Source organism: Ochotona princeps, chromosome 6 (assembly GCF_030435755.1).
Source record: "Ochotona princeps isolate mOchPri1 chromosome 6, mOchPri1.hap1, whole genome shotgun sequence".
In the NCBI taxonomy this organism is placed as follows: domain Eukaryota; kingdom Metazoa; phylum Chordata; class Mammalia; order Lagomorpha; family Ochotonidae; genus Ochotona; species Ochotona princeps.
The window spans coordinates 56,086,913-56,114,883 of record NC_080837.1 but is presented as its reverse complement, the minus strand read 5'-3'; the positions used below and the strand labels follow the sequence as shown (position 1 = coordinate 56,114,883).

Genomic DNA, 27,971 nt, shown 5'->3' with positions numbered 1-27,971 from the left:
CTGCCATCCCCCCCAGCGCAGAGCAATGCTCGAGGCACTGTTGCACAAGCATTTCTTCTGCCAGCGCTCCCGCGACACGTGGCCACAGAGCCGGGGTCCCAAGTACACACCAACGCTCCGGCCCCTCAACGGCCGGGTTCGGGCGAGGCAGGGCGCTCTTACCAAGACCGTTCTCCCGGCTCGCGTGGGCGCGGCCCGGGGCGGGGGTGAGGAGAGCAGCCGGGGAGGGAACCGGAGCCGCGAGGCGGCGGCCAGGCCAATGAGCGCCGGCGGGCGGGGCTCGCGGCGGCGACCGGGCGCGCGGGGCTGGGCGGGCCGCGGCTGACGCTCGGGGCCGGGCGGGCCAATGGGCGCGGGGTGGCGGACGGGCGGGCCTGCAGGCCGGGGGCTGGAGGACGCGAGCGGGCGGCGGGCCGGACAGACTGACGTGCGGCTGCATCGCGGAGGCGCATGGCGGGGATGGCGCTGGCGCGGGCCTGGAAACAGATGTCCTGGTTCTACTACCAGTACCTGCTGGTCACGGCGCTCTACATGCTGGAGCCCTGGGAGCGCACCGTGTTCAGTATCCTGCCTGGGAGGCGGGCGAGGGGGCCGGAAGAGGGGCGCGGGCCGCATCCTCCGGGGTCCCAGGGCCTGGCCCCACAGGAACCTGCCTTGGGGCGGCGGCTCAGGGGATCCTGGCGGAGCAGGGGCTGGGGAGGGACAGGGGCGCATGGAGATGGAAGGTCGGGGCCCAGGGCGTCGCTGGTGCGATCAGGGGGAGGCAAGCATTCCGGAGATCTGGGTTTGTTCCGAAAGTCACTAGACACAAGGTAGAGGCGTCTTGATTTCTGGAGGAAATCCCCGAGGGCAATGTCTAACCGGGTGCGTCCTCGCCTCCACTTGGGCCGCGCCTGCTTTTGGTTCAGTCCCCTGTTCTGTGGGAGGCAGGGACCGGGTAAGTGGAGGAAGTCGCTCCCGTCTTGGACGCCTTTGACCTTTAACTGTCCCTGGTTTAGCTGGCTTTGGTCCTAAGGAGAATTCGAACCAGTTGGCCAGCTTTTTAGCTAGGTTGTTAATTTGTGGCCAGGGCACCCCAAGTCAGTTTTGGAAGGCATTTGAAGTTTTTGTACCTTTTGGGTCTTGGTACTGGGCAGTTTAAAAAGTGTGTTTGTGTGTGTTTACGTGAATTCTTTGAGCCGCAGGTAGGAGCTGTGCCTGAAAGAGATGTTGTGATTAGCTCTGGATAATGTTTGAAACTGGGTGGATAGTTAATACATTCTTGTTAAGAGCTACTGAGTGATTACTGTAAGCAAATCAACTGTGCTCAACATGCTGGTTGTATCTTAACCTCATCTGACTTTCACAACACCCCAGTTAATAACTCAGCTTGTAGAGAGGGACTCCCTGAAGTCAGCGATTTTGTTGTTGTTGTTGCCAGTTGTCCATGTTGACATTCTTTGAGGATAGTCTTGCAGAATGAAAACTGTTGATGAAATGTGACTAAAAACAAACGAAACATACAGCATTTTCCACATGCAGGCTCTCTCCTTTTTCTTGCGGGGTTGTTGGGGGTAACTTGCTTCAGAACTGCTTGGTTAAGGCATTCTTGGATTCTGGTGAGTGAGGTAGTTTCATTCCAAGCCTTATCAAATGCGTTTGTGTTGAAATAGCAGAAGGTTGTACTCAAAGCTCTCTTTTGTTTCAGCACTTTTGAGGAATTCTGACTGCTTACAAAGCATTGTTGCTTATTTAATTACAGTTGGCCTCTCTTCCTGGAGCTGGGGCTTAAGAACTGGAATGCTTGTTTTGGTTTCAGGCTTTGAATATAACGGCTGCCCTGATTTCCTGCAAGTTTTTTTTTGGGGGGGGGGTAGCTGCAGTTTTAGTCGCCCTCTAGTTTTTAAACATTGGGCCGTGTGAGGTCATGTCTTGTAAATGTGTACTGAATGAGAGTATGTTTGAAATTTCTTAATGGAAGCATGTAATCTTGACTCACTTAAAATCATCTCAGTTTAAACAATGGCGGAGTATATCGAAATGCTGTAAACCAGAGTTTGCATGTTGAGTCCACTACTGGACTCGTGTAGATTTTATACTTAGAAGCTTTTGTTGATGTGGATAAATGCCACAGTGTCAATGGTGTTAAGGATATTCTGTGTTATGCTGCAATATACTATGTCTTATAAATACCTAGGCTTTTTTTTGAGGACAGAGAAATAAATTGTTGAATAAAATATAATACCTCTGCTGATTTTTGCCTTTTTTGATTTCTCATTGTCTTATTTGAGCAAATGACTTAAGAGAAATTCATGTTAGTGAGAAATGCAGCCACTGGTATCTGGTGCTACAGAAGATTTTATTTTTTATTTTTTTTTTAATATTTGTTCTTTGAAAACAGAATTATAGAGAGAAGAGATTCTCCACCTGCTGGTTTATACCCCAAGAAACTGCAGGAGCAGGGCTGGACCAGGCCAAAGCCAGGAGCTTCCTTCAAGTCTCCCGCTTGGGTGGCAGGGACCCAAGCACTTGGGTCTTCATTCTGCTTCTGTGCCCCTTTGGTCTCACGTGGTGGCTTTGAGAGAAATCCTTCCAGACAGGAGTGCTTGCCAGTTGGCTACAAAATGGAAACAAACTACTAGTTAGTATTTTCCTCTTTACCATCAAGTGTTGAATTTGTAGTGTTTCACTTCAACTTCTAGAGTTACTTTGTATTTATTTTTTAGAGCTTTTCTTTCTTTGAAAGGCAGAGTTACAAATATAGAGGGAGGTCTCCCATTTCTTGTTCACTCCTCTTAATGGCAGTGGAGTCAGGCAGAAACTAGAAGCCTAGAACTCCATTTCACATGGGTAGCAGGAGCCCAGGCATTTGGCCCATCCTCTGTGGCTTTCCCTGGTGTCTTAGCAGGTAGCTGGATCAGAAGCAGAACAGCCAGGACTCAAATGACACCTATATGAAATACTGACTGGCATTGTAGGCAGTGGTTAATCCTCAACACCAGGACCTGAAGTGGGTCATTTAACTATCCTGTAGTTTGGAATATAATTTGAGATTGAATCTTCCTTCTGGTTTGGAGGAAGAACTAAATGAGGAAGTCCTGCTTTTTTTTAAACTTAATTGGAAGCCTAACAGTGAAATGATTTGAATTTCATAAATTTGTTAATATATGTAAACTTTGCCCAGAACTGTTTTGTGGCCAGTTATATGATTTTAGAAAGACACATACTTTTCTCTAGCTTAAAATTATCTTGAACATAATCATGACTGCTGGAAGCCAAAAATTTGATATAAGGGAAACTTGTCTGTCTTGTTTCAACATTGGTCTCTGCATTAAAAGAAAGGAAACCTTTATATTAGTCTTTAATATCACTTTTAAAAAATATTATTGTTCATTTGAAAGAGCTACACGCAGAGAGGGGTATTCTATCTGCTAGTTCACTCCCTAGGTGGCTACAATGGCTGGGGCTGGACAAGGCCAGGCTGAAACCAAAACCCAGAAGCTTCTTCTGGGTCTCATGTATGTGCAAGGGCCCAAGGCCCTGAGCCATCCTTTACTGATTTTCCCAGGCCACAAGCAGGGAGCTGGAAGGGAAGTGGAGCAGCCTAGACTCAGGGTTGAAACTGGATCCTGTATGGGATGCCAGCACCGCAGATGGTAACTTAATCTACCATATCATGACAGTGGCTCCTAAGTCATAATGCCAGCCCCAATCTTAAGAAGGTAAATGCTTTAGATGACATCTCACAGCTCTTTAAAAAATGTGAAATTTCTGTTTTAGGGAAAGCTGATAGCCTGCTATAACTATTTCTCTGCATTTTCTAGGGACATTCTTGAACATGTACATGTATGTTTAGAAATTACTTGCTTTCTTATTTCTTACCAAGTCCAATAGCTATAAATTAGTGTAAAAAGCTGTAAGTTGATAAATGTAAGCATTTTTGAACTTGATAAAAAGTGATTTCAAAATGGAAATTTAAAATGTTTCTAAGGAAATTGTATTTGTTGTTTCAAGTCAGGAAGTTTGTAAATAGTTCTTGAAATATTGAGATTTACAAATGGGTTTTAAGGATTGAATCCTAAATTTTCTCTTGTTGTCTGCTGTCATGTGAAATGATGTATTAGCTTTTGTCCATCAGTATTTAAATTTTCTATGTGCAGATATGGTTTCCATATTACAAAGAAAAGCAGTGAGATAAGACGTTTGCATTAAAAGAAAAGGTAGCAATAAAAATCTTGCTAGCTAATATTAAAATGAATGCAGAGAGAGGGAAGTCTACCATGAACAGAATCTTTGATTTTCTCTGAGGAAGGAAAGTTTTTAATTTTGTACTTTTTTTTGCAATGTTTTAAAAGCTCCTTTCTGGCTCCTGGCAGTCAAAGATGGGAAAGGAAAAGATTGAGTTTTGTAACCAAGATTTGTAACAAGTGAGACACTCCCTTTAAATCCTCATTGGATAACATTGTAACCATGCTTATTGGGAAGAGGTCAACAAGTTAAAGATGGCCACTTAAAACAATTTGGATCCTTAGAATGTTATTTTAACTTTGTTTTAATTCAAAAAGTCATATGAGTAATCACCGAATTAGCCACTTCTCTGTTGTGGTTTATGGTTCCATGACATTTTACAGTTTGTTTTGTTTTAAGCAAAATGTGGGCAGGTTTCCCCACCTCTCCCCCCTTTGGTTTGTATTAGGAGTTAGAGTCTCCTTGAAAAGGTATTCTCCCCAGGCCCCGGCCCAATAGCCTAGGGGCTAAAGTTCTTGCCTTGCTTGTACCGGTATCACATATGGATGCCAGTTCTAATTCTGGTGGCACCACTTCCCATCCAGATCCCTGCTTGTGGCCTGGGAAAGCAGTTGAGAATGGCCCAAAGCCTTGGGACCCTGCACCTGCATGGGAGACCCGGAAGAGACTCCTAGCTCCTGGCTTTGGATTGGGATAGTTCTGGGCATGGTGGCCGCTTAGTGAGTGAATTAACAGTTGGAAGATCTTCCTCTCTATATATCTGACTTCCCGATGAAAAATAAATCTTTTTTTTTTTTTTTTAAAGATTTATTATTATTGGAAAGCCAGATATACAGAGAGGAGGAGAGACAGAGAGGAAGATCTTCCATCCGATGATTCACTCCCCAAGTGAGCCGCAACGGGCCGGTACACGCCAATCTGATGCCGGGAGCCAGGAACCTCTTCCGGGTCTCCCACGCGGGTGCAGGGTCCCAAAGCTTTGGGCCGTCCTCAACTGCTTTCCCAGGCCACAAGCAGGGAGCTGGATGGGAAGTGGAGCTGCCTGGATTAGAACCTGCGCCCATATGGGATCCCGGGGCTTTCAAGGCGAGGACTTTAGCCACTAGGCCACGCCGCCGGGCCCGAAAAATAAATCTTAAAAAAAAAAAAAAAAAAAAAGGAAAAGGTGTTTTTCCCTCTTCCAGAACACTCACTGGGTGCTCAAGAACTAGTTGTCTATATTTGGTTATTTTAAGTAATTAGAGGAGTATTTGGAGGAAGGATAGAAGACCTGCTTTTAAACCACTTTTAGAATAGCTTTGAAGCTTTGTTGCTGCTGAACAGAGTTTAGTTCTCCAAGAGAAATTGAAATTGGTAGGAATTGCTATAGATTGGATGAATTGCTTTAATTTGTCGTGATTAGCAATACATATATTGCTCTGTCTACTCATTTGTAAATATGTGTGTTTGCTGAATTCTGTATTCCGCAGTATTGCATTTCTTCAACATGTCAGACACTATTCTAGATACTGGGGTTACAACTGTGAATAACAGAGACAAAAGTGTTTTTTCTCATGCCGCCAGATAAATAGAGCAGACAAACTCTTTAAACTGTCAGAACTGTTCTGGGAGGTCATTTTCAGTTTTGGCTGGAGTGTCTGGGAGGGTACGTTTGGAGAGACAGACTGGAAGAAAATTCCAGTGGATCAGGTATTCCAGACAGAAGGCACAGTCTGCAGATGCCCCTGGGCAGAAGCAGTGTTCCAGGCCTGGGCAAAGAGCCGGTGTGGCCTGAGCCAAGTGAAGACAGGGTGTGACTAGTGCACAGGAGGTCAGGGCCTCCTGAGCTCGTGGGCGTGGGATTTGAGAAGATGAAGGGAAGTGTCGGTATCTTTTTGAGTAGATGCAAAGGTTAAAATCCACGAACGGCATCTCCATAACGTGTTAGTGTTTGATGAAGTCAGACAGTAAGCCATAAGATTATACACTTGACTGTGTGTGTGTGAGTTCTGCATTTGTGAATTCAACTGAGGATCAAAAGGTGGTTTTTAAAAATTGCATGTATAGGGCCCGGCGGCGTGGCCTAGCGGCTAAAGTCCTCGCCTTGAAAGCCCCGGGATCCCATATGGGCGCCGGTTCTAATCCCGGAAGCTCCACTTCCCATCCAGCTCCCTGCTTGTGGCCTGGGAAAGCAGTTGAGGACGGCCCAATGCTTTGGGACCCTGCACCCGCGTGGGAAACCTGGAAGAGGTTCCAGGTTCCCGGCTTCGGATCGGCGCGCATCGGCCCGTTGCGGCTCACTTGGGGAGTGAATCATCGGACGGAAGATCTTCCTCTCTGTCTCTCCTCTGTATATATCTGGCTGTAATAAAATGAATAAATCTTTAAAAAAAAAAAAAAAAAATTGCATGTATACTAAACATGCAGATTTTTTTCTTTGTCAATATTCTGTAAGTAATATAATACACCAATGATTTATATAACCCATCTAGAGGTGATGTTACCTATATGGGAGGATGTGTCATTATAGACAAATCCTGCCCTGTTTTATATAAGGGCCTTGAGCAGATGTTGGTAACAGAGAGCTGTCTGGAATCAGTCCCCCACAGCAGCTGGACAGTAACTAGTATTTTTCTCCATCAGATTTGACAGTGTTTTCTTTTGAATGAAATAATAATAATAATAATAATAATAATAATAATAACAACCTCCCAAACAGTGTTGTCTCATATTTTATGTATCTTAAGTTCCTAAGCAGCTGGAGTTCATTTCTTCCTTCAAGGAAACTAGAGAACAATTTCAGGGGATTAGAATGTGCATATGTGTGTTCTTAGCAGGTTTGCTCCTGGTGGGTTCAGCTGAGAGAGCAGCAAACACTTTGGGGTACAGGAGGAGCATGGACTGGGCATGCTCAGAAGACTTGCGGGGAGGTGTATGTGGATTTTTTTTTAAAAGGTTTATTTTTGTTTTATTACAAAGTGAGATATACAGAGAGAGGAGGAGAGACAGAGAGGAAGATCCCCCATCCGATGATTCATTCCCCAAGTGGGCGCAATGGTTGGTGCTGTGCCGATCCAAAGCCGGGAACCAGGAACCTCTTCTGGGTCTCCCACGTGGGTGCAGGGTCTCAAAGCTTTGGGTCGTCCTCGACTGCTTTCCCAGGCCCAAGCAAGGAGCTGGATGGGAAGTGGAGCTGCTGGGATTAGAACCGGCGCCCATATGGGATCCCGGGGCATTAGGCCACGCCGCCAGGCCCTATGTTAATGGTTTTTAATTTTTTCCCCCAGGTACAGAAGGTGCAGATCAGCATGCAAGTGTATTGGGATGCCAGGTAGGCAGGTCTGACTGGCTGGAGCCATTTTCTAAGACAGAATAGGAAGAAAGCAAAAATTGCCAAGTATAGTAAGGCCTTCTACTCTTCAACGGAATGCATTGGCCTTCCAAGTGTCTGCGTTCTGCATCCTGGGCTCCCCAGTTGTGGATCACAAAGGGGCATGCTGATGGTCTTGCCCTCCTGCCTGAACCATCCCGTGATCATCAGGGTCAGCAGTTCCTGTGGCTTTCTTGAGACACTTGGAATATGTGGTTAATATGTTGTTTAAAAAAATGAAAAAAAAAACAACTTCATTTGAAAGGCAGAGTTATGGAGAAATCTACCATTTTCTGGTTTACTCCCCAAATGACTGCAACATCCCAGGGCTGGACCAGGCTGAAGCCAGGAACTGGGAGGTTTTTCCAGGTCTACCACATGAATGCAGGGACCCAAGCAGTTGGGCCACCCTCTGTTGCTTTCCCAGGTGTGTTAGCAGGAAGCTGGATCAGAAGTGGAGCAGCTGGGACATGAACTGGGTGCTCAATGGAATGTCAATGTGGCAGACAGTGGCTTTAACCTGCTACTCCATGGCTCCAGCCCCCTAAATGTATTAATAAATATTTTGATGTTTTGTGGTTTTTTGAAATCAACGTGTTTTGTATGTGAAAGAGAGGTGTTTGAGGGATGTATTTTTCTGTGCTACCTTAGCAGGTACTTATTATTGATTAGTACATTATGATTGAATTAGTGTTTGCCAGTTTGTCGTGTATTTTTTAAAGAAATTCAGCAAACACAACACAGCTGCTGAAGAAAAGCCCTGTATTTGGCTGGTGGGCACTTTCCCGTCGTCACAGGCTCTTTTCCTTTGGCACAGGCTCCCTTGAGTTATTCTATAAAGGGAATTATTAAAACCCTAATTCTCCAGAGCCTTTTACTAGGCCTTCTCCTTAATGAGCTTCCCTTTTGAAGAATATATATAATATCATCTGAGGCTTTAAATAGACTTCCAATAAGAATCAGCGTGTGATTTGATAATTAGGCAAAATTCTCAATGTCAGGAGAAAGTTGCTTCTCAAAGTAGTCTCAGTAAGTAAGCTTAATGCCTTTTAGAAGATTCCTATCAAGCTACTTTGAAGCAAAATGTGATTTTGGAATAACCTTGAGATACCCTAAACATATTGCATTATCTTAAAACTTACGTGGGGAAAAAAAAGCTCCGCAATCTTTTGTCATTCTTTTGCATCTTCTGCCGTTCCCATTAACCTTCCCTTTGCAGAAATGAATGCCGCTTTCCCTTATCAGGGAAGGTGAGGTGGGAGGAAGGGAAGCAGGGATAATTGCAAGTGGCGAATTAATAACTTGGCAATCCTCCAGCCCAGTGGCCTTCAGATTTCATTTGTGTGCCTCCTAAGAGAAAGAACAGCATGGTCTATACATCCTTGTGCTCATTTCCCATGACATGTGAAATCTCAGTTGATTTACGTAGTTACAAAGGTTTCAGCTTCTTGCTTTTCAGACATATTTTTAATACTGTATTTTTTGTTGAAGCTTAAAAAAAATCATCTATTTTTTTCAGCTACACAGTCAACAGAAAATGTTCATCATATAACTCGACTGGCAAAGAAGGCCAGTTCCCATTGTGGAGCCAGGCAAAAATCTGATGGCTGCCTGTCAGAGGAAGCTCTGTGCCAATTTTACTCTTCCAAACATATAAACTCTTCTATTCCTGTCACAGTTTATTGGATGGATAGAAAGATGAGTCTGGTACTAGGCCAGAAGTTGGTTACCTGAATGAATTAAAGTATAACCCAAGTTAGTTATTATCCTTTTGTGTGGTGTCCCAAAGGTTATTTTATACCCTAGAGAAATGCACACTTGTAAGATTCAGGAAGTAATGTGGGAGACGCCACGGACCAAGGGGGATGGGAAGGAGAACTAGCCGATGGCCGTGAGCTGATCACAGTTCTCCTCCAGCTCAGCTTGTAGGAATGCCCAGTAGATACAGAGGATATATAAATGGGTTCAGTGGGATAAATGGGTTCCTCATCTGTCTATCCTGATCTGCAAAGCCCTCTTGTTACCCCCAGGTCTCCTGTGTCCTAGTTGGAAAAGAGCTGCTTTTATCTGTTTTACACTGCCTTTATGGGTGGCTGTGATAGAATGCTAGAATATGCTAGAATATTCCTTATCTGTTCTCCTTGGGATATAATTTTCTCCTTGGTATATAATTTTTGTTTCGCCACAGTAGCTTCTGGGAAAGGTCGAGGATAATGAAAACCAGGCTTCACAAGAACTAGGTGTGTGCCAGGACAGAGAGAGGAAGTTTTAGGTGGCTCGTGACATTCGGGGAATGACCACACACTAACATGTTACAGGAGTCCAGCTAGGAACCACACACTAATACCTTGCAGGGTTCTCATCCAGAGATGAGTCAGTGGGGACAACGGTGGGGCTTCTCTGTTGCTGCATTGGGTTAAACACTTTATAATGTTTCCAGATTCTGAGTGTTGTAACTCAAACACTCACTCAGGAGCTGAGCTCAGACAAATTCTTTGTATTTTTCATAAAGAACAAACTCCACATGCTCACATTTAATAATGAAGGTTATGCATTCCAGAAGATATACTTGATAGAGTATATATGCTTTTCCTAAATTGAAATGCCTCAAAAATATCAGTTATAAGACAGTAGAAAGTGAATGTTTGTGATCAGTAGGAAATGTAGAAGTTTCACTATGACAATAATTTTGACCAACCTGTTTTATATATATAAATGTTCTTGAAGATTTTCAAAATAATGGGATTTATGGAAAAATCGTAAGGATGCAGACTGCTCAAAACCTATGCAACTTAGTATGTAAGCACTAGTAAAAGCCATAGGCATCTTGGGACATCATTTATATGGCTCGGGCAGGGAGCTCAGTGCGGCTGGAAGCTGCACCAGGGGGACATTCTAAATGCATGGACAAAGTGGATGGGAATGCTGGTGGTAGGTGCTGATGTAATGCAGGTAGTGTGGCTGCTGTTGTGGCTGCATGGTCCGCACCCGCTAGCTGAGAGCTGTGTGAGGCTTCAGTGTGCCCCTCTGGAGAGGGGGCTGGGATGCACATGCTCATTTCTCATTTTCTTAAAATAGAGCCAAAAGGACTTCTGCCTAGGCAGCGGCTGGGCCGAGAGATACTGCGTGCTGAAGGTTAAAATCTCTTTCTCAAGTCTGTCTCCCTTAATGAATGCAAAATTCCTTACAAAACTATAACTCCCGCACTATACCAGTCATGTGTGAACTAACTGAGGTTCTAGAAATGTGTAGCAGGACGGATTCTATTTTGGAACACATTGGAAATTTCCTCCCTGATGGGACAATGGGACTTGAAATTTTCATGAAGGGGATAGACACCCTGATGGATACAGGTGTACGTCTGTCTGTACATAACCTTGGTGTTGTGCGTCAGGATGACAGACCGTTTCCAGGATTTCAATTCAGAGTGAAAAATTTTCAGTTCATGGTTATTGCTCATTGGAGCAACATGTTGCTTTGTTTTTGCTGTGTTCTTTTAAGATTTCTAATCAACATATTTGAGGGAGAGTGAGTATGAGGTGACTCCTATCTGCTGATTCACCTCCCCACTCTTCTCTCTCAATACAGTGGCACCAGCTAGGCCAAAGCCAGAAACCAGGAACTCAATCTAGGTCTCCCGTGTGTGGTTAACTCATTACTGCCAGCCTGTACATTAGCAGGAACCTGGAGTCAGGAGCAGGGCTGGCCATGGAACTAGGAACTCTGATATGGGATATGGGCATCTTAGCCAGTGTTAACTACAAGGCCAAATGCTCACTCCCTTTATTAAAAAAAAGGATTTATTTTATTTAATAGAAATGGAGAGACAGGAAGAGATCATATTTCTGCTGATTTACCTATCAAATTTCCACAACAGTCAATATTGAGTGAGGCTGAAACCGGGAGCCCCGAATCCCATCCAGGTCTCCATGCAGGTGGCAAAGATGTAGGTACCCGGGCCATAATCTGTTTGTTTTTCAGGTGCATTTTCAAGAACCTGGGATAGAAACAGAGTAGCTAGGACTCCAATCAGCACCTTAATAAAGGGATGTGGATGGTCTCAGCTTGGTGGCTTAACCCCCGTGTCATAGTGCCCATCAAATTATAGTTTCTAAAAAGCAATGTCCTCACTTGGATTTCTATAACCAACATGTTACAGAGAGCTCAGAGAATGGATTCTGCTTGCTAGACCCTGACTTCTGATGCTGATATGATAACCTCTGAAATTGACCCAACAATGTTAGATCACTTCACATGCATAGAACTGTGGCATTGTCAGTTTCCACTTGCTTTACCTTAACGCAACTGGAAAAGTATCAAGAGATAGCTGACTATTGGCATTTTTACTGGCGGCAGTCCCCCCCCCCCTCCTCTGTTTTTTAAGTCAAGGGGAAACTAAAACTACAGTAATACAGCAATAAAGAGTTCTTGTTTGGAGCTTCACGCATGAGCCAGCATCTGCTTTCACTGAACTTTGGTCGCTCTTGAGTGAAGAGCCTCCGACAACTGTCAAATGCTGTTTTCTCTTTTGTTAAGATATTCCTTTAAATAAACCAGACTTACCAAAATGTTTGAGTTTTTCTAAGAATGAGTAGCATTTTAGAATTGGTTTAATGAAAGGCATTTGAACAGCACTAGATTGGACTGGTTCCAATGTCATTTTAGCTTTGCTAGTGACCAGGAAAGAGAAGTGATACGTGGAGTAGTGAGGGAGTGTTAAATTATACCCATTAGAACAAAAGTCTCCTGCTCTCTTCCCAGCGAGTGGTGGCAGTAGGTCTTTGATCAATGTTGGTTTGAACTGTGCAGATCCATTTCTATGGGAGCTATTTGGAGATTCATGACAATTTGAAAAACTCATAGATGAACCATGTAGCCTATCAAGAAAGTTGAGAAAAACACATCACGATAGTCTATTTACTAGCATGTAATATACACTGATTATTTTATGAAGTTGACATTTGCTTGGGTGAACACAAACTCAGGTTGTGCATGGAGACAACAGTTGAGGGAAATGTGAAGATGCAATATAAAATCTCAACTGTCTAGAATTACCTTGAGAACGCACTTGGCTACCATAATTCTGTAGCCACCTGCTTTTGTTATTATGGTGAGCTCAGAGCTTATGAGTATCCATGATGTTAATTACCTCCACTGACGAGGTCTTTCCAGGAAACTGTATGTCCCTGTAATAGGTGATCTCCTGAGGCTCTGGTGGGTTTTCACTGTTGAAAATATATACTCCAAAAAAATGTACTCATTGATTGTGTGTATTATGAATGAGGCTTCTGGTCAACAGCAGACTGTCAGTAGCTGCATTTTGGAAAATGAAAAGCTACACAAGGATTTTTGACTGTGCAGGGGTTAGTGCCCTTAAACTCTGGTGTTCAAAGGTCAGCTGTACTTTGGAGTTAAGCTAAGGCTTGTGGATTGGTTACTCAGCTGGTCAAATGCAGAGTAACTGCTGGGCAGGCAGTGTTAGCTGCTGTGATCTTCTGAAGTACTGTCTTCAAAACATTTCCTCTCTTTGTTACAGAACTTTTGTTTTCAGCGGCTGGGATAGGGGCTGGAGATGGTGCTTCTGTGGGCGAAAGACAAAACACTTTCTTTTTCCCTATGATTTGTTGGGGGGAAACAGCAAACAAAACAAAGATAGGCGAGGATATAGTTTCACCATCTGTTTGCTTTTATAGCCACTGAGCCCATAAAATATTTATGCTATGTCCAAGTTATAAACAACCTCATTGTTCATTCAGCCCTTGAACAAACATTTGTCTTTAGTGCCTGCATTCATCCTGGCACATTATCTGCTCAGGTCTGGGATGATTTATGAAAAGCCTGTTTTATCAAACAGTGCATTACAGCAGGACACAAAGACACTTGCTCACAAGCACTTAAAATTCTATGGTAGAGGGCCTGGCATGGTAGCCTAGTAGCTGAAGTCCTCACCTTGCATGCACTGGGATCCCATATGGGTGCCGGTTCTATTCCCGGCAGCCCCACGTCCCATCCAGCTCCCTGCTTGTACCCTGGGAAAGCAATCGAGAGGATGGCCCAAAGCCTTGGGACCGTGCAGCTGTGTGGCAGAACCGGAAGAGGCTCCTGGGTTCAGATTGGCACAGCTCTGGCCATTGCGGCCACTTGGGGAGTGAATCATCAGACAGAAGATCTTCCTCTTTGTCTCTCCTCTCTGTATATATGACTTTCCAATAAAAAAATAGAATAGAATAAATCATCTACCTCATAGGATATGATGATGTCAAGTTCCTCACTGCAGGCCTTACCCTTGTGTGGAGCCCAGTAGGTGCTGTCCCATCAGAATACAAGCCTTCTTGTTCCTGGAGCCCCGAGGGCTTCTGATCTTAATCCTGGCTGTTAGAGACAGGAGGAGCATACAGATTTTGGAGATTCTAGATGCTCTGGTGATTTGGGAAAGGCCAGGGCACTGATGAGCTCTGCCTGGTAAGTGAGGGTCCTGGAGCTTCGGTCAGGTATGATAACTGGGTAGTCAGCTGTCAGCCGTCAGCCTGGGTTGGGAAGAAGCAGGGGAGAGATTACCTGGGCCATTTCCCAACCTGACCCGTGTGAGGTTCCTTCTGGGAACTCCTCTCATTAGTTACTAGGAGCGCCTGGCACCTTTACTTGCCCACCTACAGACTTTGGCTCATCTGTGTATTTCTTCGCTTTTTAAAGTCTAATCAATTCCTGTTATCTAAGTAATGAACTCATCAATTCTCTGAGAAATTAGATTGTATAGATCAAATAGCCTTACTCAGCTACCAACTTCTCTACCCCCTCAACCTACCATTGTACTTCCATCTGAAGTCTCATACTCTTATGTAGATAAGTTTGTTGGAAATAGCTTTTGATGCAGATGGCTTATTGAATTGTTTATTCCATTTGCTTGCTTTGCCTAATAATGTTTTAGAGACCCACTCATGTTGCTAGGTTGTAGATCAATCCCTTTTCTGTAATTGCTGTATAGATCACCATATGACCGCGTTTTACTTGTCCCTGGCTGCTGTGGACATTAAGGCTGTTTTTAGTTTTTCCTATTAAAGAATAAGACGCAGGACTAAAAAAATATATAGAGAATAAATCTTTAAAAAAATTCTATGGTAGAGAGAAGTCATAAACACATAAAATAGAATAGTCCGTTTGAAAAAAAATGGCTAATTGAATAGCAGAGCAGAGCGATAGAGGTAGGTAGGTAGATATTTTACACGTGCTGGTTCACTACAAATGTCCTCCAACAGCTGGGCTGAGCCAGGAACTCCATCTGGGTCTCGTGAATGTATGGCACAGACCCAAGTACTTGAGCCAGCATCCTCTACCTTCCCAGGTGGATTAGCAGGGAGCTGTATATCGGAGTGGAGCAACTGATCACTGAGTTGCCACTTCAATATGGGATGTTGGCATTGCAAGTTGTGGCTTAACTTGCTGTGTCACAATACCGGCCCCCAAATAGTCCATTTTTTAGTTTTGAGGTTGTCTTGTTGTAGTCTAGACAGAGCCCCCTCTAGAGTATAGATCTGATTAATTTGTATCCAGCTGTGGATACCTAAATGGCATGACAGTTATATAAGAAAATAGATTACTCTGCTATTTTGTATATTACCTGCCAATATATGTGACTCATATAAGACCAGTTTTTTTTTTTTTACTTTTTTTTCTTTGTGTGTGTATGAATTTATGTGTCTGTCTCAAACACCAGACTACTTTACAAAGTTCATGGAAAGTGGAATTAAATTATCAGTTTATTTTGGTACAGAAATGTTTGGAATCTGTGTTGTTTTTTGAGTAATGCTCATTTCCCACAGTTTGAAGATCCTTCATATGATTTCAGGTTTTGTTCCCCCAAATAAAGTTACGTTTTACTTCCATTTTCCCTTGAGCTTTTTGCAGTGTCTACACAGAGGATTTGCTTTAAGGTTGATTGAGAGGTGCTGCTTAAATGTCTTCTCCGAACAAATGGGATCCAAAAATGTGAGATGAAGAAAGAGATCTCAGCTTGTGAAGGAACTCAAGCCCAAGGAAGTTGTGACATCCTAGAATTACATGATATGTTAATAACAAATTAGTGGCTAGGTGATCTCAGGTGATTCCCAACAGTCCTAGAGCTGACTCATGATGTTAAATGCTCAAACCTCCAAGAACAGTTCTAGTAAGGATTATATTCTATTGCAAAACAAATTTGATTCTCAAATTTCATGTTAATCCTGAAGGATAGGTAATATGCTTCTGCATTTTATAGATGAGGAAGAGAATGGTGATCAGAGGTATACTGATGCAAAGAGATGGTAAAGTAAAAAGCTGAAACCTGAGTCTCCTCCTGTGCCGTGCTGTTTCTGGTACGCCTTCCTTGTACTTCGGAAGTTATCAAGGGTCCTTTAAGCCTGGAGAAGTTTGTGATGAGATGAGATGGATTGAGAATTCCACTTAAGGACGAGGTTGGGCAATGGCAGCTATAAATGCTGAACTGTAGAGCTGTAGCTCTGTGGGTGAGAATGATCCTAAGGAGATGATTCCCCCACCCTTGCAGCTGTCATGATAAACCTGGTGCCTTCAAGTGTCCATAGTGACTTCTTTTGGTGATGCCGAACATTTACACCAGGGAATTTGAAACTCAGTGCACTGGAGCTATTTCGACTTCATGGCTGGAACTGCTTCCATGGAATTTTCAGGAAGCTACTTGAAAAGAAATTGCCATCTTTTTGCGTTTTCTTTAAGGTGATTATTCAAGCTAATTAAGTTCCTCTTCTCTACTTGTTCACTTAGTGTGTGCCATGGTGTCGTTAGCTCAATTTTATTATTTTTGTGGCTGAGCGGTTTAAGGTGCATTTTCAGAGTGATTTTGAAATCTAATTGATAAAAAATTTGGTTTTGCCTTTTATTATGATTCTGGAAATAAAGGAAATGGGATCAGAGTATATAGAGTTTTTTTTAGGGTGGGGCACACAGTGAAAGTTAATTCTGGGAGTGAAGGGTTAGGTTAAGGTTTTTACTTTACCTTTTTAAAGATTGATTTATTATTATTTTAAATTGGAAAGGCAGATACACAGAGAGAAGGGGAGACAGAGAGGAAGATCTTCTGTCTACTGGTTCACTCCTCAGTGGCTGCAACAGCCGGAGCTGCGCCAATTCGAAGCCAGGATCTAGGAGCTTCTTCTGGGTCTCCCATGTAAGTGCATGGTCCCAAGGCTTTGGGCCCTGCTTGACTGCTTTCCTAGGCTACAAGCAGGGAGCTGGATGGGAAGTGGGGCAGCAGGGATACGAACCAATGCCCACATGGGATCCCAGAGCATGCAAGGTGAGAACTTTAGCTACTAGGCTACTGTGCTGGGCCCGTATTTTGCTTTGTTTAAGCAGTTAATAGTGCAAGTTGGGATTTGCACCTAGGTCTTAGTGATTTTTTGGTAATTTTCTGCATACCCTTACTTGAATGGATAGTTGTTTATCACTGACAGAAAATACTTCATGTTTTTTTTTAAAAATGTTCTTTTTAACATACTTTATTTAAAAAGCAAAGTGACCGAGCGAGGAAGAAAGAGTAAGATCCTCTGCCGACTGATTCACTCCCTACAACAGCTGGGGCAGGGCCAACTGAAGTTAGGATCCAGGAACGCCATCTAGGTGTTCAATTACTTGACTCAATTGCTTGAATCCCTGAGCCTCATCTGCTGCTTCCCAGGCACATCAGCGGGGAGCTGGATTGAAAGTGGAGCAGGGGCCTGGCACTGTAGCCTAGTGGCTAAAATCTTTGCCTTACATGCTCTGGGTTCCCATATTGGGCACCAGTTCATGTCCCTGCTGCCCCACTTACCATCCAGCTCCCTGACTGTAGCCTGGGAAATCAGTTGAGGATAACACAAAGCCTTGGGACCCTGCACCTATGTGGGAGACCCAGAAGAAGCTCCTGGTTTCAGGTTGGCTCAGCTCTGGCCGTTGAAGCCACCTGGGGAGTGAACCACTGGATGGAGCTTTCTGTCACTCCTCTCTGTAGATCTACCTTTCCAATACAAAGAAATAAATCTTAAAAAAAAAAAAAGTAGAAGTTGTGCTACGAAGCATCTGAAGAAATACACTGCACATGGGTCTGAAGCCTGCTTTATAGCTCTTCTCGGTTTATTCTCTACCTCATCCCCATGAAATACTTATTGTGCTGAAATTAGCATGCATTTTTTTAAAGATTTATTTTTATTTTTATTACAAAGTCAGATATACAGAGAGGAGGAGAGATAGAGAGGAATATCTTCCGTCTGATGATTCACTCCCCAAGTGAGCCGCAATGACTGGTGCGCGCCGATCCAAAGTCAGGAGCCAGGAACCTCTTCTGAGTCTCCCACGCAGGTGCAGGGTCCCAAGGCATTGGGCCATCCTCGACTGCTTTCCCAGGCCACAAGCAGGGAGCTGGATGGGAAGTGGAGCTGCCGGGATTAGAACCGGTGCCCACATAGGATCCTGGGGCGTTCAAGGTGAGGACTTTAGCCGCTAGGCCACGCCACCAGGCCCAGCATGCATCTTTTTTTAAACTAATTTTATTTCGTGTATATGTGTCCAAATACACTGTTGTGTATAGTCTTGGGACTTAGTACCTTGGATTTTAATCAGACAGAAACTTTCACAAGTTTTGACTAGTTCTTGCTTCACCTAGAAAAAGAGAAATCAAGATTTAATCTGCATACACAAGATTGCAAAGCTTGGCAATTTACTTGTTCATACAACTGAGTTTAAGTTTCAGATTCTTGTCTTACAGTAATTTCCACTAAGCTAATCTATGCACGTTCCTTCACTGATACATTCATCATAGTAAATTGAAGAATTATAGTGCTATAAAGACTATATAACATAATTATTCAAATAATTATTTTATAGTAATCCTCTTCTGAGTTGTACTTGAGCTAGGGGCATAAAGGTTAGTACTATATAGTTTTTATTTGCTTGGCATATGCATTTATAAGATTTTATGTAAAAGCCATGAAAATCTAAGAAGCATTCTTCAATTCAGTATTGCCTGGTTTAAAAAATGACCCTGACATGTTTTTTTGTCTGCTATAGCCATTATCAAGTTTGTCAGACACAATAATGTGTGGAAAGTACTACACAAATCTCCACAGTGAATCTGGAAGTGAATGAGTTTTTAAATATTTGTTGTTTTGAAACAATGTGAGTGAGAGAGAGAGAGAGAGAGAGAGAGGAGATATTGTTCGTCAGTTATTTTATTCCAGGAATGCTGACTGAGCTAGGCCAAAAGTGGAAACCAAGAATTTCATCCAGATCTCCCACATGAGTGATAGCATCTTCTACTGCTTTCCCAGGGGGCATTAGCAGGAAGCTGGATTGCAAGTGGAGGAGCCGGGACTCCAGTGAGTGCTGTTAAGAGAGGCTAGCTTACTGGTGACAGCATAAACCACTGTGCCGTAACACTGGTCCTAAATGAGTTTCATGAGGAATTTTTCAGTAAATATTTATTCAATGTATGTTTTGTCAGATGCCTGAGATATAAAAATAATCAGACATTTTTCCTGTGTTTAAGGAGTTGAGCATCTGTGTGAGATAAATATATCTACATGAAGGTAAACTCAGCTGATAAAGCACTATATTATATGAATAAGGAACTTTGTGGTTATTATGGAGTAATTTTTTTTTTTTTTGCTAGGAAGTTGGAATAAGATGGGAGGGTATGAATGCTAGGGAGAGCATGCAAGAAGAGTTAATAGAACTGTAAGAACTGGGTTTTACTAGGGGAATAGGACTTTTCATGTATAGGGAAGTATTATAGTATAGTGGTTAAGAAATGCATATTTAGAGTTCAACAGCTTTGATTTGGAACTGGTTCCATTGCATACTTACTCAGACATTGGGGAGGTTCCTTGAACTTGATAAAGTGTTTAATTAACACAATGCCAGACACTTTAGACATTTACAAAATGAAAGCTGATACTATGTATTATAATCCATACTGTTACTAAATGATAAAGCCAGAGCAGGAAGAAAATGTAGGATGCTTTCTGAGACCCACGCAGGGTGGCTGCAGGTGGGATGTATGCATATGGGGGGGCTAGTTGGGAGGCCTGGGAAGTCAACAGCCAAGTGGGTATAGTAGGTGAAGTTGTCTCGCTCGGATCCCTTGGCTAGCTGATGAACCTGTCACTCAGTGTGGTGACTGTTGTCTGGTGGTGTTTGCAGCTGCCTGGTCAGCGTGTCCGTCTTGAGCTGGCGGATTTTTCCTTATCCCTCCTTGCAGCCAGTTATTGCTAGATGAGGGGGTGCAAAAGGTCAGACCCCTTCCAACTAAGTGGGACAGTTCATGCTCCACAGTGCCCTGTGGGGAAGCAAGCAGCTGATTTCCCCTGCCCTTGTCTACTCATCTGCTCTCCAGTTCCTAAAACTCCCTCAAGAACTAACTTTGCACAAGAAACCTTGTCTCGGTCATACAACTCATATCTACTTCTAGGAACCCTGACTTAAAACAGGCCCTTGGGCTGGATTGGAAAGGCCCTTGAATGCTTGCCTTATGTATCTAAGTGCTATCCTATGGGCGTTGGGCAGCCTAAAGCGTAAAGAAAGGGTCACCCTAGTAAAGAGCAGGAAGTGGCTTTTACAGGATCTAAATAAGGAATGATTAATGTTTCTGTCATTCATCATTGATTAGAGTAGAGGTTGAGATAGAAGAGTGGTTTGTATAGGTTTAGAAGACTGAAAAGTCTTAGATAATCTATTTTTTTTTTTAAAGTTTTTTTTTATTTTTTTCTTTTTATTGTATTGTTGTTGACAATCTTTACATAGTTAATTACAGTTAAAGGAAAAAGAAGAAAAAAAAAGAAAAAAAGAAAAAAAGGTTCAGGGGGATAGGAAAGTGGGTAATGCCATTATGTCCATATTGTTTCCATCATGCATCTGAGATAAAGGGGGATGTTGAGGGAGAAGCCCCACCCGGTTTCCCGCCCACCCCAAGTCCCGGATGTGGGGCATGCTCCGAGATATGTGCCCAAGTGGTGTTAATAGTTCTCCAGTTATGAATCGCTGCCAGTTTCGCTCGATGAGGTCGTCCACTGATTGACATGGTCCATCATAAAGTCTCCGTTTGCCCCATAATTTGCTGCCAACATATAGCTGAGATGAATGACTGTCCCGTTCTGTCTTCTGTCTTTTCTTGGTTAGAGTTCTGAGTCCAGCAGTTCGATTGGGGAGGTCTCCAAAGATACTTTGAGGTATTCCCAGATTAGTTTTTTGTATGTTCTAGCAAGCACAGGGCTCGGCACAGTCCATCACCCCGATCGGCTGGTGGTTGCAACTGCTGGGTTGGTTCTGTTTTCGGTCCCGAGTTGCACTGGAACCAATGGGTGTTGCAGTCCAGTCTGGTTCGGCCCTTACATCAATCAGTGGGAGCTGCAGCCTAGTAGGGGCGACCCACAATAACCCCCACCAAGCCCGCCCCCTACCCTGGTTTGCCAGTATGTGTAGCAGAAGACCAGTCTGTCCCCCATCCCATTTGGCTCTGGTACTTGTCAATGGGTATTAAAGCTTAGTTCTATCTAATCAACTCAACTATCCAGCCCTCACAGATGTTGTTGAGTGCCTCTCTATCTAGCCATCCCAGCTGGCTCAAGAACCCCCTGGCAAGCGCAAAATCTGGCATTGGGAGGGGTTCTGATGGAGGAGCCTGGGCAACTCCTCTGGCAGGACACAGTCCCTGCAGGTAAGCGCAAGAAGCTTGATAGGAAACAGCCCAGAATAGGCCATGGAAAGTTTCCCACTGGCATACATTCAGCATGGGTCAGGAGCAGACCAGGCTGAATCAGTTCATGTCAACCACTGGCAAATCCGATCGCCAGACCAGAGTGTGGGATGGGCCGGGTTTGGTTGCGACAAAACCAGTACACATTATGGAATGCCAGGGCGTGGTTGCCTGTACTGGATATGAATGCAGCACCCATCCAGCACACGTGAGATCCAGGAAGGAAGGGGCAGAGCTGGCGGGGGGATTAAGGGGCTGGTCCCCTCGCCGGTCAGCTACTCCCACTGGAGAGTGTTGGCTGGGATAGAGACAGACCCGACTAAGCAAGGCTATAACACCTGTGCGCTGCATGTGGACTAGATCAGGGCCGCAGCATCAGCTGGCAGAAGCTGGCACTGGGGACTAATTCTGCCGAGTCAAATCACAGGACCACCTAAAGAGTGCATAAACCGGGACAGAGAGACCTGGGAGGGAAAAGTGGGTTCCCCCTTCCTGGATCACCATTCCCGTGGGCGGGCATGAAAATTAGATAATCTATTTTGAGAAGGAAACAAAGAAGTGTTTAGACTGGATAACTAAGCAAACAGTGTTAACTAAAATAAGAGGAAGAGGTGGATTTGTGGCTGGTGTTTTGGCATCACAGGGTAAGCCTTCACATGCAGCTGGCATCTCTTACGAGTGCTGTTTCAAAACTTGGCTGCTCCACTTCTGATGCAGCTCACTACTGATGCTCCTGGGAAAGCAGTGAAGGGTAGCCCCCGTGCTTTGGCCACTGCACCCACATACAAGACCTGAAACAAACTCTGGGCTCCTGGCTTTGGTATGGTCCAGTGGGTATTTGGGGAGTGAGTCTAGTAGATGGAAGATCTCTGTCTGCTTGTATTCCTGACTCTGCCTTTCACACAAACGAAAACTTCAGAAAAAAGAAAAGAAGAAGGAGAAGAAGAAGAAGAGATAGTTTAGGGTGAAGTTAATGAGTTCAATTTTTGACTGTTGGATTGGGAGTTTCTTCTGGAATGTCACAGATAGAAATGTTCAGTAAGTAGTAGGAAATTGTCTGCATGTATATTTTATTTTTTAAAAAAGGAGTGGTTTTGCTTATGTGAAAGGCAGAGTGACAGACAATACACACACAATGACTGGGGCTGGCCGGAAGAAATTCAAATGTTCAGAACTCCATCCAGCTCTTGCAGGTGGTTGTTGGGCCCAAGCACTTTGGCCATCTTTTGCTACTTTCTCAGGTGCATTGTCAGGGAGCTGGATCTGAACTGGAACAGCCGGGGTTCAAACTGGCATCCATAGGTAGCTGACAATGCAGGTAGAGACTTAACTTACTGAGATACTGGTTGGCCCAGTACAGATAATTTAAAAAATGTAAATTAAAAAAATGAGTATGGGAGATGTTGTGCCCATGTTTGCTGAATGAAGTGAATGAATTTAGGATTAGAGTGAGACCAGACTTGGTTTTACTTACAGCCTTTAAAGAAAGCTTCCTATATGGCCCTGGGGAAGTTGTTGATTTTTTTTCCAACCTCTGAGGAGTAATAACCATCATAAACATTTCATGGGAAACTGTAAGGGTGAAGCAAGATAATGTTGTGTGAAGGAGATTTGCGATCTAACCTGCTGTATAAATATTAGTCAGTAGTAAGTGCATTGTTTACTAGCCATTTCTTCTCATAAAAGAATGCAAGATTATAGAAATGGTATGTAGAACTGAAAGGCATGAGCGAGAGGAGAGAGGAAAAGGAAATGGTGGGGAGAGAAAGAATGTGAATATGATGAATTTGTGAATCATATCTTAGTTTAGTTCAGAAGCAATTATTTCCCTTTGTGACTCAACAAAACCGAAAGCCATTACATTGTATATTAGCAATATTTTGTGTGGTCTTAGAGGGAGTTCCTCTTGCATACAAGGGGACTTCAAAAAAGATTGGGGAGGGCCCAGCGGCGTGGCCTAGCGGCTAAAGTCCTCGCCTTGAAAGCCCCTGGATCCCATATGGGTGCCAGTTCTAATCCCGGCAGCTCCACTTCCCATCCAGCTCCCTGCTTGTGGCCTGGGAAAGCAGTCGAGGATGGCCCAAAGCCTTGGGACCCTGCACCCACGTGGGAGACCCGGAAGAGGTTCCAGGTTTCCGGCTTCGGATCGGCGCGCATCGGCCTGTTGTGGCTCACTTGGGGAGTGAATCATCGGACGGAAGATCTTCCTCTCTGTCTCTCCTCCTCTGTGTATATCTGGCTGTAATAAAATGAATAAATCTTTAAAAAAAAAAAGATTGGGGAAAATGGAATTAGAAGAAGTTTATTTTGGTTAAAAACATTTTTGAAATGCATGTTGCTTTTTTTATATTATACATTTTCTGTAGACTTTTGGCAGACCCTCAAAAGCAGTTTGAATTCCTTTGAGAAAGAATGAGGAACGCTGTAGAGAATGATTGTTGTTTAGGTTTTTAAAAAGACTTGACTTGAAGCTATTGAAGACAGTATTGAGAATAAGACTTAATAGTGATAACAATAGGTGGCAGTAGCAAGTGCTGTCATTTTAAGATTTATTTATTTTTAAGTCAGATATAGAGAGAGGAGGGGAGATGGAGAGGGAAGATCTCTGTCCATTGATTCACTCCCCCAGTGACCACAACGGCTGGAACTGAGCTGATCCAAAGCCAGGAGCCAGGAGAGTCCTCGGGTTTCCCATGTGGGTGCAGGGTCCCAAGGCTTTGGGCCATCCTCAACTGCTTTCCCAGGCCACAAGCAGGGAGCTGGATGGGAAGTGGAGCTGCCTGGATTAGAACTGGCGCCCATATGGGATCCTGGGCACATACAAGGCGAGGACTTTAGCAGCTACGCTACCGTGCCGGGCCCAAGTGCTGTCATTTTGTATGTCATTAAACTAGTGTATGGTTGATTTTAATTTTGTCTGGCTCCAGAGTCTGTTCTTTTAATTACATTTGAGTAAAAAATTATTGAGTTACATATTATTGTTACTTAAGTTGGTGTGCCTTTTATAGTCATTAAATGCGATTTTATTCCTATACATTTGTTTATTAAACCAAACACTGTTACCCTTTTTTTTAAAAAAAAGATTTATTTATTTATATATTTATTTTTATTGGAAAGCCAGATATGCTTTAACTGCTATGCTATCGTGCCGGGCCCACTCTTACTTTCTATGTTAATTTTAGACTAGATTTCTTCCACTATATTTGGGAAAATAAAGTTTTCTCCTTTGGTAAAAATAAAATGAGTGTAGGAAAAAAAAAACAACCTTTGAATGTGGGTTGGCTTTGGGATGCAAGCCACCATCTGGGACACCTTGCATATTGGCCGGGATAGAATTCTGCCTCTGTTTCTGATCCAACTTGTGCTACTCTGCACTCTGGGAGGCAGCTTGTGCTCCAAGGGATCTAGTCCTTGGATCCCTACAAACCAGGGGAGACCTCGCGGTGGCCTGTCCCAGACTTAGCTGTTAACAGGTTTTGGGGGAATGAACCAGCAGATAGGAGATCATTTGCTCTCTGTCTCTGTTTCTATGCGTTTCGAGTAAATAAAAACAAACAAACAACGGCAACTTAGCCTGGTTCTAGCTGTGATTGCTAATGGTTAGCATTGTCATTTTTTTTTTTAATTTTTTAAAGTCAGATATATATATATAGAAACAAGAGGAGAGACAGGCAGGAAGATTGTCCGTCCGATGATTCACTCCCCAAGCAACCACAACGGCCAGAACTGAGAAGATCCGAAGCCAGGAGCTCGGAGTTTGTTCTGGGTTTCCCACACAGGTGCAGGGTCCCAAGGCTTTGGGCCAACCTCAGCTGCTTTCCCAGGCCACAAACAGGGAGCTGGATGGGAAGTGGAGCAGCCGGGATTAGAACTGGCACCCATATGGGATCCAGGGGCACCCATATGGGATCCTGGTGTGTGCAAGACGAGGCCTTTAGCTGCTAGGCTACCGTGCTGGGCCCATTCTTGTTATTAACCCTTTATCAATACTTGTTGTATGTGAGTAACAGCTGGGGAAATGGGACCTTCAACATGAAAGAGTTGTTGAGGGGGAGCGTTTGGCTTGGTAGTTATCTCTGCCTTGGGCACCTTTTTGGTGTCCTGGCTGCTGTGGACATCGGGATGAACCAGTAGGTGGAATAGCTCTTTGATTGCGTCTCTGTTGCTCTAATAAATATAACATTTAAAAAGATGTTGTTGGAGAAACTGTGAATCAAGAAAAGTCACACGCTTCCTTAACCAGATGAACTCAGATTCCATGCTGGTGTCTGTCGTGGGAATGGCGCTGTACACGGGCTACGTGTTCATGCCACAGCACATCATGGCAATCTTACACTACTTTGAGATTGTACAGTGACCAGGATGTGACCAGAATCCAGAGGTTTCCTGGAGAAGAAGTTGGAATGAGACTTCATCCAATGTCATGAAGAAACTCTACGGATGTCAACATAACCAACCTTACAAAGACTAAAATTCATGAGTAGAACAGGAAAAAAATCATCCTGGCTCATGTGTTGTGTTCTTTATTTTTAATTTTAAAAGAGGCTCTTGTATAGTAATTTTTGTCTATTTTAACATTGTACTCATTTGTACTTTGATATCAGTATTTTCTTAACCTTTGTGACTGTTTCAATATTACCCTGTGAAAGCTTTTCTTAATGTAACTTTGAGTACATTTTAATTGCCTTCTCTTTTTAAAACCCAAAGTCATTAGTTGGGCTCTACTGTTCTTGCTATTGTATGGCATATACACCTGCCTGGATCTATTTCTACTCTTGACCAAAGTTTTGTAAGAAACCACAACAGATTTGGGGCAGGGGAATGGGGTGGGGAGGATATTTTACTGAGAATTCCTTACAAAAGACATAGCTGTAAGCTTGAACTCAGGAGTACAGTTTTAGCTATCTAGACTCAAAACAGCTTTTGCTTTAAAACTATTCCAGTGTTTCTTAACAACGAAAAAGAAAAGATCTTGCTAAAGTTAAAATAAAGAACATTTCACCTTTTAAACTATTTAATTCTTATGTGGACTTGTTTCCAGAAAACGTGATGAATCTTGTGGCACAAGTTGGTTAAGTTAGCATTAGTAGGTAATGCTTGTGTAACATAGAGTTTTTAACAGAAGGTAAATCGGGTTCCTCTGGGGGCCAGTATGAACAGTGTACGTCCTTAAGTTTGATGTCATGATTGTAATGGGTGCTGCAAATGCATTTGTACATTGAAGTAAGATATGATGAAATGATTTATTGTTAAAAATTATAAAAAAAGCAAGTGTAAACTTGATTAAAAATCCTTTCACTCTTTGTATTTTTTTTTAAAGATTTTTATTCCGTAAATGTAAAATGACTAATTTTTTTGGATGTAAACTCATTAAATTCAGAGAGAACAAAAATCAGCTGATTATAATAGTATATCTTTTTCCTGGTGGTGATTGAATTTTGGTCTAGTAATCAGATTTCTGAATGGATTGCAGTGGAGGATCAGATAAGCAGTAAGTATATCTTAAAAGTCTCTAAACATTAAAAATATTTGCTAGTTAAAAAATCAGGCATATATTTTAACATGCCTTCCAGCATAAATTTTGTCAATTTAAAAAAATGTAGCTGTTTTGACCCTTCTTTCCCCTCCCCCCAAATATATACTAATTAATTGTTTGACATCTCTGTAATGCCTAAAAAATATTCTTCATATACTCTTAAATTGTCTTTCTGTGTAACATTGATTTTGTGATGGAATTTTCTACAGAGAGAATATAAGGATGAGTCAGTTTTTTTTATTAGTATGATTAGCAGACTTTTTTTGAAAATAGTAGAAGAATTTTAAAGGTATTTTTATTTATTATTTTATATATATATTTAAACATTTATTTATTTTTCATTACAAAGTCAGATATACAGAGAGGAGGAGAGACAGAGAGGAAGATCTTCCGTCCGACGATTCACTCCCCAATTGAGCCGCAATGGCCAGTGCTTGCCGATCCGAAGCCGGGAACCAGGAACCTCTTCCAGGTCTCCCACATGGGTGCAGGGTCCCAATGCATTGGGCCGTCCTCAACTGCTTTCCCAGGCCACAAGCAGGGAGCTGGATGGGAAGTGGAGCTGCCGGGACTAGAACCGGCACCCATATGGGATGCTGGGGTGTTCAAGGTGAGGACTTTGGCAGCTAGGCCACGCCGCAGAATTCTATCTATTATTTTTTAAAGATTTTTTTTGAAAGGCAGATATACAGGCAAGAGAAGGTCTTATGTCTGCTGTTTCACTCTCCAAGTGGCTGCAACAGCCAGAGCTGAGCTGGTCCGAAGACAGGAGCCTGGAGCTTCATCCAGGTCTGCCACGCGAGTGTAGGGTCCCTTGGCTTTGGGTAGTTCTTGACTTGTGGCTTTCCCAGGCCACAAGCAGGGAGCAGTCAGGATATGAACTGACACTCATATGGGAAACTGGCAGATGCAAGACAAGGATTTAGTCACTAGACTATCACCAGGCTCAAAGGTATTTTTATTTTTAATTGATACACAGTAATTGTGCATGTTTATGAGATACAGTGAGACATTTTGACACACAGATCTAATGCGTAATGATGAGATCAGGGTAACTGGCATATATACACTCAGACATTTGCTAGTTCTTTATGTTGGGAACATTCAAAGTCCTCTTT

The 27,971-nt window shown here is 43.2% G+C and overlaps 1 protein-coding gene across 1 annotated transcript; it reads left to right on the top strand.

Annotated features, from left to right (window-relative positions):
* Positions 1-384: 384 nt before the first annotated feature.
* Positions 385-26,718, top strand: SPTSSA (serine palmitoyltransferase small subunit A). Its single transcript, XM_058666328.1, has 2 exons — positions 385-562; positions 25,571-26,718. Exons 1-2 carry the CDS (start codon positions 451-453, stop codon positions 25,672-25,674), a joined length of 216 nt encoding a protein of 71 aa, XP_058522311.1. The 5' UTR covers positions 385-450; the 3' UTR covers positions 25,675-26,718.
* The last annotated feature ends 1,253 nt before the right edge of the window (positions 26,719-27,971 follow it).